Below are 12,337 nucleotides of genomic sequence, written 5' to 3'. Positions count from 1 at the left end.
TCCTTCACATCGAGAGGAGACAAATGAGGTGGTTCGGGCATCTGGTCAGGATGCCACCCGAGCGCCTCCCTAGGAAGGTGTTTCGGGCACGTCCGACCGGTAGGAGGCCACGGGGAAGACCCAGGACACGCTGGGAAGACTATCTCTCCCGGCTGGCCTGGGAACGCCTCGGGATCCCCCGGGAGGAGCTGGACGAAGTGGCTGGGGAGAGGGATGTCTGGGCTTCCCTGCTTAAGCTGCTGCCCCCGCGACCCGACCTCGGATAAGCGGAAGAAGATGGATGGATGGAGTTGGTACAAAATGCGGCTGCTAGACTTTTGACAAGAACAAGAAAGTTTGATCATATTACGCCTATACTGTCTCACCTGCACTGGCTTCCTGTGCACTCAAGATGCAATTTTAAGGTTTTACTACTGGTGTAGCTCCATCCTATCTTGCTGATTGTATTGGACCATATGTGCTGGCCAGAAATCTGCGCTCAAAGAACTATGGCTTATTAGTGATTCCCAGAGCCCAAAAAAAGTCTGCAGGCTTTAGAGCGTTTTCTATTCGGGCTCCAGTACTTTGGAATGCCCTACCGGTAATAGTTAAAGATGCTACCTTAGTAGAAGCATTTAAGTCCCATCTTAAAACTCATTTGTATACTCTAGCCTTTAAATAGACCCATTTTTGGACCAGTTGATATGCTGTCTGTCTTTTCTGCTCTGCCCCCCTGTCCTGCGTAGAGAGGTTATCAGGTGAACACAAATCAGCCTCCATGGATGACGCACTAGCTGTTCCAAGTCAGGACCCAGGATTGTCACGTGGGGGTCGCATATTGATGCGGGATCGTTCCTTCAGTGCAACACGGACACTCCGGACAAAAACGTGAAGGTATGAGGTGATTTATTTACATAACAAACAGAAAACAAGCAAAAGAAAAGCGTGCCGAACGCACGGGAAGCTAAGGCTAACACTTAGCACAGGGGTCTGGAACATGAAATACAAGAACGTGAATGTAGCTTACCGCAAACAAGGAGCAAGGGACGAGTGAACAGAAAGGCAGGCTTAAATAGTGTCAGTGATGGAAAACAGGTGCGCGTCGGGAACACAAGCGGCAGGTGAAAATAATAAGTAACCACGGTGACGAAACAAACTCACAGGTGCACAAGCAATAACTAAAGGAGTCCAAAACTAACCAAACATAACTAAACAAAACATGATCCGACCACGGATCATGACGAAACCCCCCCTTAAGGACAGATTCTAGATGTCCTAAAAACAAAACACATGCAGGGTCAAAAGTCACGGGAGGGCGGAGGGAGGACTTGGCGGTGGGTCGCCAGGCCAAGTGTCCCCGAATCCATCGAGGCAAAGTCAAGTGGCGGCGGCGAGTGGAACGCCGCTGCAGCAGGCGACGCGGGCGCCCAGGGAATGGTCACATTCGTGGCCGACTGGGAGGTGGGCGCACTTGGCGAGGCGGACGACCAGGGAGCGGCCACATCCGTGGCCGACTGGGAGGTGGGCGCGTCGGCGCCGTCATGGTAGGCTTGGATGCAGCAGCAGACAAGTCAGGCGTGGACGCAGCAGCAGACGAGTCAGGCGTGGACGCAGCAGCAGACGAGTCAGGCGTGAGTGCAGGCACAGGCAACGAAGCCTGGCGTGGTGCAGGCACAGGCGGAAAAGCCTGGCGTGGTGCAGGCACAGGCGCGAGGCCGGGCGTGGTGCAGGCACAGGCGGCGAAGCCTGGCGTGGTGCAGGCACAGGCGGCGAAGCTTGGCGTGGTGCAGGCACAGGAGCTTGAGCCAGGCGTGGTGCAGGCACAGGAGCTTGAGCCAGCCGTGGTGCAGGCACAGGAGCTTGAGCCAGCCGTGGTGCAGGCACAGGAGCTTGAGCCAGCCGTGGTGCAGGCACAGGAACTTGAGCCAGCCGTGGAGCAGGAACTGGAGCTTGAGCCAGCCGAGGAGCAGGAACTGGAGCTTGAGCCAGCCGAGGAGCAGGAACTGGAGCTGGGGCTAGCCGAGGAACAGGAACTGAAGCTGGTGCTAGCCGAGGAACAGGAACTGAAGCTGGTGCTAGCCGAGGAACAGGAACTGGAGCTGGTGCTAGCCGAGGAACAGGAACTGGAGCTGGTGCTAGCCGAGGAACAGGAGCTGGTGCTAGCCGAGGAACAGGAGCTGGTGCTAGCCGAGGAAGAGGAACTGGAGCTGGTGCTAGCCGAGGAACAGGAACTGGAGATGGTGGCGTCTGCAGGCTCACCGGAGATGATGGTGGCATCTGCAAGCCCACCGGAGATGATGGTGGCGTCTGCAAGCCCACCGGAGATGATGGTGGCGTCTTCAAGCCCACCGGAGATGATGGTGGCGTCTGCAAGCCCACCGGAGATGATGGTGGCGTCTGCAAGCCCACCGGAGATGATGGTGGCGTCTGCAGGCCCACCCGGGCTGAGGTTAGCCATGAGCATGGCGGAGGCGGTCTAGCTGGGGGTTGCGGCTTGGCAGGTCGAAAGACTGGTGGTGGCGGCCGGGATGGAGGTTGCTGCCTGGCTGGGCGCAGCTGAGCAGCCCCACCAGCACAGCTCCCGGGCCCAGCCCCCCCCCCCCCCCCCCCCCTCAAGGGGCGGATACCAGACGCGCTCCGGAACAGTCTTTAAGGGTGGGTGGCGGGAGGTAAGGAGGGGGGTAGACTCCTCCCCTCTCGATTGTCCAACAAGTCTATTCATCCCCCCCCCCCCACTTTAGACTGGGTGGGAGCAATAGTCACTGGGGGCGGAGCTTGAAAAACAGAAGACTGGGACTGAAAAAATCTAAATCTTATCATAAAGGTTATTTCTAGAAACAAAGTCCTTAGTGGGTGGCTGACAGAGAGAGTTAGAGAATTGAATTGGAGAATTGGTCTCTGACGTCATCAAAAGTGGATGGATACTGGTCTTGTTCGGTCCGGGGGAGGAGCTTTCGGGAGTCACGCGTCTTCGCAGCAAGGTGAAGCTCTTTTTGACTGCTTCCGTCTTCGCTGACGCGTCCGATACTGTGGAGGTGTGGCAATGTCCTCAGGCCATTCGGAGTTGAGTGGGATCAACTTCCCATTCGGACCCCACATCAGGTCCTGGCGCTCCAAGGGGGAATAGCGGAGCGTCTTCGCCTCCATTGCCTCCAAATCCAGCTCCTCAAAGTCCGGGGCGAAGGAACTGTATGCTGTGCTCCTTCTGTCACGTGGGGGTTGCATATTGATGCGGGATCGTTCCTTCAGTGCAACACGGACACTCCGGACAAAAATGTGAAGGTATGAGGTGATTTATTTACATAACAAACAGAAAACAAGCAAAAGAAAAGCGTGCCGAACGCACGGGAAGCTAAGGCTAACACTTCGCACAGGGGTCTGGAACATGAAATACAAGAACGTGAATGTAGCTTACCGCGAACAAGGAGCACAGGACGAGTGAACAGAAAGGCAGGCTTAAATAGTGTCAGTGATGGAAAACAGCTGCGCGTCGGGAACACAAGCGGCAGGTGAAAATAATAAGTAACCACGGTGACGAAACAAACTCACAGGTGCACAAGCAATAACTAAAGGAGTCCAAAACTAACCAAACATAACTAAACAAAACATGATCCGACCACGGATCATGACAAGGATGGACCACTCCTCTTTGCATCAGCTGGTGACGTCTCTGCGCTGCTGACTTGTCTCCATTCAAAATGATCCCCTGCTGGCCTCCCAATGGCTTGGACTTTCACATGAAGTCGGGACCGGGGTGACCACTTCTTATGTATCAGTCGGTGACATCTCTGCGCCGCGACGTGTCCACATGCAAGACGTTCCCCTGCTGGCCCCACTATGGACTGGACTTTCACACTATCAACTGTATCCACTCGGCATCCATTGCACCGGTCACCCAGGGGCGGGGTCCCCACATCTGCGGTCCCTTCCAAAGTTTCTCTTTGTTCCCATTCCGTTGACTTTTTCTTGCCCTGATGTTGGATTTGAGCCGAGGATGTCGTTGTGGCTTGTGCAGCCCTTTCAGACACTTGTGATGAAGGGCTATATGTCAGGTTTGTCACTGACAGTTTAGTTATGTTTTGGTTTTTCCTCTCTGTTTTTATTTCCTGTCAGAGCTCTTGTTTTGGTTCAGTTTCCTGTGTGTCTCCCTGAGCGCTGTTTCCCCTCAGGTCTGTTATTTAGACCTGCTTTGCCCAGTCAGTGCTGGAGTATTGTCGTTGTAGCTGTAAGCTGTATGCTATTCCCTGTCTCCAATTTGCCTGTTTCTGGTTCCTGGTTTGTGTTTTGCCTTATTTTGTACATTAAATCATGTTTTCCTGCACCAAGCCTGCCATCTCTGCACCTTGGGGTTCGCCACCAACATTACGTGACAGAATACTCCAGCCTAACACGAACCCCGCAGAGATTTCTATGGCGGAGAGGCTTAACAATATTTTTACAGTGATGGCCGAATCGAAAAAATGTTTTGCGTCTTTTTGTGAACCCTCCCACCCATCCCTTTCCTGTGTTGGCTTCTCGGGGGACGTCTTGGATCCGTCTCTTGAGGGGGGGCTATGAGTAGCTGTGCAGCTGGGGAGGCACAGCTACTTCTCACCCCGGTGGGTCTGCAACAGACGGCGCCATCCTCTTCGGTGGGCCAGCAGACGCCACCATCATCTCCGGTGGGCCAGCAGACGCCACCATCATCTCCGGTGGGCCAGCAGACGCCACCATCATCTCTGGTGGGCATGCAGACGCCACAGTCATCTCCGGTGGGCCTGCAGACGCCACCATCATCTCCGGTGGGCCTGCAGACGCCACCATCCACGCCGGCAGACGAGCCGCCTGCTCCTGTGACTCTGCCCACGCCGGCAGAAGAGCCGCATGCTCCTGTGACTCCGCCGACGACGTCTTCTCGTCTCTGGTTCCGCCCACGCCGACGATGTCGTCATCCTCGTCTCTGGCTCTGCCGACGACATCGTCTTCCTCGTCTCTGGTTCCGCCCACGCCGACGACGTCGTCGTCCTCTTCCCTGGCGGGCCGTCCCACGACTTCGCCAGCGTCTCCAGCATCGTCGCCTACACGACCTCCAGCTGGCCTGAAGAGCTGACGGCCAGTAGGCACCAGCATGCGGACCTCTCGTCGGATGTGGTCTTTCCATGGGCGACCGCCTCGCCAATTGCGGCGGCGTTCAACTCGCCGTCGCCACCTGACTCTTCCCCACTGGTTGCGGGGACACTTTGCCTGGTGGCCCACCGCCTTGTCCTCCCTCCACCCTCCCGTGACTTTGTACTGTTTTTATGGGGGATGGGGGAGTTTCTAGGACATCTAGTATCCGTTATCGGACCGTTGTTGTTTCCAGTTTTCCTGTTTGCTGGTTCCTGTTCCCTGTCTCCAGTTTGCCTGTTCCTGGTTCCTGGTTTGTGTTTTGCCTTATTTTGGACATTAGATCATGTTTTCCTGCACCAAGCCTGCCATCTCTGCATCTTGGGGTTTGCCACCTACATTACGTGACACTATATAAATACTTTAATTGACTGATTGATTGAGGGTTATTGTCAGTAGTAATGTCAAAAGATTTAGGGTAGTTTACTTGCACAAGAAATGCATTAGTTCGCTTTAAGTATCTTTCTCTTCAACTTTCTCTCCTGCTCAACTGTGTTTCGGTGCGCGACCAGCCGACGCACTACTGACAGGTGGTTTAGATGCACATTTTTTTGTCAAAATAAAGCAATGAGGAACATTTTTTATGATACAGTTGGGTTGCATATGACGTCATATCCATTTTTGTCTTGGCGGCTTAATTCACACGATGGTCAAGCAGCTTCAGCGTAGCTCTAAAACAAGTTTGAGTGAGTGTACAGTTTGAGCAGAAAATGCTGTATTGCTGTTCTATTTTTGGGTGTTTCAGTCATTCAAATATAGAGATATGAAAAAGCTTTCATGGAGTCCAGAAAGAAGTGCTTCATAAAGGCAATTAAGTCTGGGGGAAAAAGAAAGTGGGTCAAAAGATATGGCTCTTAAAAATATGACTTCCATCATCTTGGGGAATACAATCGGACCGCTTGTGTCTAGAGAGATCACTTTGTAAAATGTTAGTTTGAGGATTTGATTTTTTTGAGAAACTTTCTGTGATGCAATCGAGTTTATTCTCTATTATATTAGTAGTGTTTGACAGCAAAATTAAACGTAATAAATGGACAAGAGATCTCATTAGTTTGTGTTTTTTTGTGGTTGCTATGCCTAAATAAAACTACAAAGACCTGCTTGTGCAAATAAACTAACTTCATGTCAAATCCAAGTAATAAATATTGTGATTTTTGGCCAAATCCGCCGTATTTGTATTGTCCATTTTCATAACAAAAACTAAAAGCTTAGTTATTGTTGTGCAGGAAAGCCAAGTGCTTTATTCGCCATGGATGACCACATTATAGTGTCACTGGTGATATTTGTTAGCATCAAGAAAATACCCTTAATAATATTAATAAACTAGATGAATAGATCTCTCGTACGCTCAACAGCATATACTGAATCTTGATATTGCTAGCAAACATTGCTGAACAACAGGGACATTTACAGCTCAATAATGAGACAAAATATGAACTTCACACTACAAACATAAATTGTAGATGAGACTAATATTATTAGCAGGAAATCAACTGCAAACAAATGTATCCTTCTCCCTCATTAGCGTCACGATAATAGCAGCACGGCAATCGTTATGTCAATCACATACGTTACTTAGCGATGCACGAATAAGTCCAACATTGTCTTTCACAGATTGTTTAATTTGTGGACCCCTCAGATGTAAATACATTATGTGCCTCCAATCTTTTCTGTCTAAATACTGTAGATGTCAAATGAAGATAGACTTAGACTTCCTTTTTATTGTCATTCAAATTTGAACTTTTCAGTACAGATAAGAACGAAATTTCATTGCATTAGCTCATGGTAGTGCAGGATGAAATAGCAATAAGGTGCAGATATAAATAAAAAAATTACCGTACAGATAAATATATTGAACTTTTGCGTATGCATCCACGTTTATGGATGTATGTTATATTGTCTTTATATTCCAGCGAGTTAATCCATTTTTGGGGGGGAGGTCATATCAAGCAGTAAAATCTTGGTGATGATAAATGGTTTAAATATTTAAAAAAATAAAAATTCTTAAGAGTGTATACATCCACTCCACCCCATTTAAAATATTTTTTTCATGATCGCTTATATATTTGCCTCTAAAGCTTTCAAAATACACCCAAATCTGCACTGATTCAGGCAAATAAAAAGTAGTCTAATGCTATAGCCAACAGTACGTAAATATTAGACTGTATACAGCATATACATGCATACAATATATCAATTAAATTTGTATTGATGTTAAAAAAGGGTTTTTGTGTAAAAAAAAATATATATATACAGTCGTGGTCAAAAATTTAAATACACTTGTAAAGAACATAATGTCATGGCTATCTTGAGTTTCCAATAATTTCTAGAATTCTTTTTTTTTTTGTGATGGAGTGATTGAGCACATACTTCATATTCATGAAGTTTGGTTCTTTTATGAATTTATTATGGGTCTACTGAAAATGTGACCAAATCTGCTGGGTCAAAGGTATACATACAGCAATGTTAATATTTGGTTACATGTCCCTTGGCAAATTTCACTGCAATAAGGTGCTTTTGGTAGCCATCCACAAGCTTCTGGCAAGCTTCTCGTTGAATTTTTGACCACTCCTCTTGACAAATTTGGTGCAGTTCAGCTAAATTTGTTGGTTTTCTGACATTTACTTGTTTCTTCAGCATTGTCCACATGTTCTCAATGGGGTTTAAGTCAGGACTTTGGGAAGGCCATTCTAAAACCTTAATTCTAGCCTGATTTAGCCATTCCTTTACCACTTTTGACGTGTGTTTGGGGTCATTGTCCTGTTGGAACACCCAACTGCGCCCAAGACCAAACCTCCGGGCTGATGATTTTATGTTGTCTTGAAGAATTTGGAGGTAATCCTCCTTTTTCATTGTCCCATTTACTCTGTAAAGCACCAGTTCCATTGGCAGCAAAACAGGCCCAGAGCATAATACTACCACCACCATGCTTGACGGTTATGTTCATGGGATTCAAGGCCTCACTTTTTCTCCTCCAAACATATTGCTAAATTTTTGTTTCATCTCACCACATAACTTTCCTCCAGAAGATCTTATCTTTGTCCATGTGATCTGCAGCAAACTTTAGACGAGCCTTAAGGTGTCGCTTCTGTAGCAAGGGCATCCTTCTTGCATAGTAGCCTCTCAGTCCAAGGCGATGCAAAACACGCTTGACTGTGGACACTGACACCTGTGTTCCAGCAGCTTCCAATTCATTGCAGACCTGCTTTTTGGTGGTTCTCGGTTGACTCTTGATCATCCTGACCAATTTTCTCTTAGCAGCAGGTGATAACTTGCGTTTTCTTCCTGATCGTGAAAGTGACAAAACTGTGCCATGCACTTTGTACTTACAAACAATTGTCTGCACAGTTGCTCTTGGGACCAAAAGCTGCTTTGAAATGGCTCCAAGTGACTTTCGTGACTTGTTCAAGTCAATGATTCGTTTTTTCGGATCTGTGCTGAGTTCCTTTGACTTTCCCATTGTCACATTTGTAACCAAGTCTAATGACTGCATCACATGAGCCCTATTTAAATTGGCTCAGAGAATTCAACAGGTGTCGTCAATCATAATCACTCACATGAAGTTAAGAGGCCATGCCATGAAGCTAATTTGATTTGATTGTAACTTTTCTACATCACCAAAATTGATAATGTATGTTGCTGTATGTATACTTTTGACCCAGCAGATTTGGTCACATTTTCAGTTGACCCATAGTAAATTCATAAAAGAACCAAACTTCATGAATGTTTTGTGTGACAAACAATTATGTGCTCCAATCACTCTATCACAAAAAAATAACAGTTGTAGAAATGATTGGAAACTCAAGACAGCCATGACATTATGTCCTTCACAAGTGTAGGTAAACTTTTGACCATGACTGTATATATGCAATTAGATGCAGTATATGCATTTTTTTGGTCAAAACGGAAAGAACGAATACATTTAGTAAGAAAAGATAAAAGTACTTTATTGACGCATATTATTTCTAGGCTTTTGCGGGCTACATAAAATGATGTGGCAAGCGGAATCTGGCCCTCAGGCCTTGAGTTTGACACCTGTGGTCTAGAGAGAGGATAATATAACAACATTTGAAGTGTCAGCACTGTTGCAGTCATGTAAGAAGAGGTCTGATCGATCCATAAATTGATGGTGTCAATATATATTTTCAATACTTGAGTGATCAGTGATAAATGTATAAATGAACATTTCACATCACTTTTACCTTTATTGAAGACTTTTGTTGGCAAAGACAGCCACAAGCAGAGTGGGAGGAATGGAGAAAAGAGGTATTTTTGTACTTTATTTCTTGAATTCAATAGTGTTTCTCACGTTCTCTGTCAAAGTGCTGGCACTCGAAACTTTGTTTGGTTCGTGGTGGATTAATTTGCAGTCGAACTCAAAAAACAGTACAAAGTCTGAATCAACGTGTGGGATTATTTGTTTGGACACTCCATTCCACGAAATGTTATCCGAGCTAACAGAATGGTTTGTTACAGTACGCCCAACGTACGATATAATTGTATAAGAAAACTTGGGCAAACTTTAGGCGAACATTGCTGTCAAAAACTGAATCCTATGAAAAGCAGGGACTCTGTACCAGCGTACTTGTATCATACTCCTAATTTAATAGCTGGTCCACATTGAAACCAACCTGCTCCTGTGTGGCCACGGAACTGTTGAATTTTGGCCCCTGTGCTCCACTCCCAGCATGCAACAGTGTTGTCAAAGGATCCAGTCACCAGCTTCTGCTCATCAAACTTAACTGTGGCACACGTGTGAGTCTGAATTCCATAAATGCACTGCCCAGTGCGAACATCCCATAATTTGGCAGACAGATCATCAGATCCTGAAAGAACATATACAGGTTGTTGAAAATGTTATGAAAGTAAATCATACTTTAAAATGTCAATACAAACCAAATATTGCAAAACAAAAGTGCCTTTTGTCATATCTACAAATACTGTAGGCACGATTTCGAATGTTTTGACAAATTTAAATCAGTTGACAATTTGTAATAGCTTTGAGGAGGCAGAAAATCTCAATTGTTACACCGAGTTCTAAGACTGTAGTAGAAAAATAATTGCTGTAGCTATCGATTATTTTAGTAATCCATTGATTAGTTTGTTTGATTAATTAAGCGATCAGATTAAACACACTTTATAGATTTAATGCGTATTCCAGGGGAAAACAAACAATATTTTTCTGCTTGCCACAAACTGCATTCCTTTTTTTCACACATCATCAACATTCAAATTGCACTTTTAACATGTGTTGCAGCCCTAGGTCACAATGCTTACTAGTTGGTAGGAATCAAATACTTACTGACCACTAACAAACACAAAATAATGTATCTTTTTTTTTCAAGTTATTTTAATGTTGTACTGTTCATATCTTTGTAATAGGTAAAGTTACAGCAGAGGATTAACTGTTTATATTCCTCAATATGTGTGACACTGTTTGCTTTTTTGTTATCAACTCCAACATCAGGTCAGGTGTGGGTTCGTCTGTTGTTGTATAGCTATGCAAATGATTCCAAATTGGTGTAAATGGCATGATTTATTTACTCCAAAATAAAGTATGGTTTACAAGTGACAAGCAGGACAAGCCACTAGATGGCAGAAGATACATAATTAACACAGAGTTTTGTACAAAGAGTATGGCCAACTAAACAACAGGCGCCATGTGTGCTACTAAGGACGCATGCAGTTGTGCATGCAGTCATTCTGATGTTAGTTTTCCTGACAAAATAAACCATAATAATATGTCTAGATATAATTTTAAACATACTGCAGCTAATGAACATGCTTTTATTTCATCAAAATATAAGTTTGTGGCCATATTTGATGCACTTTGCTGTAGTATTTAGTGACCAGTAGGCTGTGTAACACGTTCCTGACGGCGCATTAAAGGTAAAAATATACACAACCAAAAAAATCTACTACCCTCATTTTGCCAAAATTCTCATTAGCTATGGACCAACAATTACGGAAAAATTATGATTTTTGTCAGAAGTATGTCAACTGTGGTGGCAGCCTCCAATTAATTGTTTGTAATCATTGCATAATCACTGCACTACACTACACATATATACATACATACATACATACATAACACGACACTACACGCACACACAAGCATATGTACTGTATATATGTACTGTATATATATATCTATACACACACATATATAGACATATTCATACATACATATATACATATATACACATATATATATACTGTACATATATATACATACATACATACATAATATATATATATATATATATATATATACACATATATAGACATATTCATCCATACATATATATATATATATACTGTATATATATATACATAATATATATATATATATATATATATATATATATATATATATATATATATATATATATATATATATACATACACATACATACATACATACATATATATATACATACCTGCCAACTTTTGAAATCAGAAAAACCTAGTAGCCAGGGTCCAGGGGCCGCAGGCCCCGGTAGGTCCAGGACAAAGTCCTGGTGGGGGGTTCAGGCTTCGCCCCCCGACGCAAAATGATTATTAGCATTCAGACAGGTTAAAATGTTGCTAAAACCATCACTTTTCTATCAGTCACAGTGACTTTTCAAAACAAAAATATTACAGCAAAAATCATATGGGTTGATTGACATGTTTACCGTATTTTCCGCACTATAAGGCGCACCGGATTATTAGCCGCACCTTCTATGAATTACATATTTCATAATTTTGTCCACCAATAAGCCGCCCCGGACTAAAAGCCGCGCCTACGCTGCGCTAAAGTGAATGTCAAAAAAACGCTGCGCTAAAGTGAATGTCAAAAAAACAGTCAGATAGTTCAGTCAAACTTTAATAATATATTGAAAACCAGCGTTCTAACAACTCTGTCCCAAAATGTACGCAAATGTGCAATCACAAACATAGTAAAATTCAAAATGGTGTAGAGCAATAAATAGCAACATAATGTTGCTCGAACGTTAATGTCACAACACACAAAATAAACATAGCGCTCACCTTCTGAAGTTATTCTTCATTCGTAAATCCTTCGAATTCTTCGTCTTCGGTGTCCGAATTGAAAAGTTGCGCAAGCGTGGGATCCAAAAATGGCCGGCTCCGCCTCGTCGAAGTCATCGGATTCAGTGTCGCTGTTGTTGTGCAGCAGTTCTGTGAATCCTGCCTTCCGGAAAGCTCGGAC

The 12,337-nt window shown here is 44.7% G+C and overlaps 1 protein-coding gene across 1 annotated transcript in view; it reads right to left on the bottom strand.

Moving 5' to 3' along the window:
- fbxw2 (F-box and WD repeat domain containing 2) overlaps positions 1 to 12,337 on the bottom strand; it is a 78,469-nt gene that overhangs the window by 23,106 nt on the left and 43,026 nt on the right. The window contains exon 4 of the mRNA XM_061980583.1: positions 9,756 to 9,950. Coding sequence (XP_061836567.1) covers positions 9,756 to 9,950 — 195 coding nt within the window. The remainder of the gene's footprint in view (positions 1 to 9,755; positions 9,951 to 12,337) is intronic.

Source organism: Nerophis lumbriciformis, linkage group LG20, assembly GCF_033978685.3.
Source record: "Nerophis lumbriciformis linkage group LG20, RoL_Nlum_v2.1, whole genome shotgun sequence".
Classification (NCBI taxonomy): Eukaryota; Metazoa; Chordata; class Actinopteri; order Syngnathiformes; family Syngnathidae; genus Nerophis; species Nerophis lumbriciformis.
This window is presented reverse-complemented; position numbering and strand designations above follow the sequence as displayed.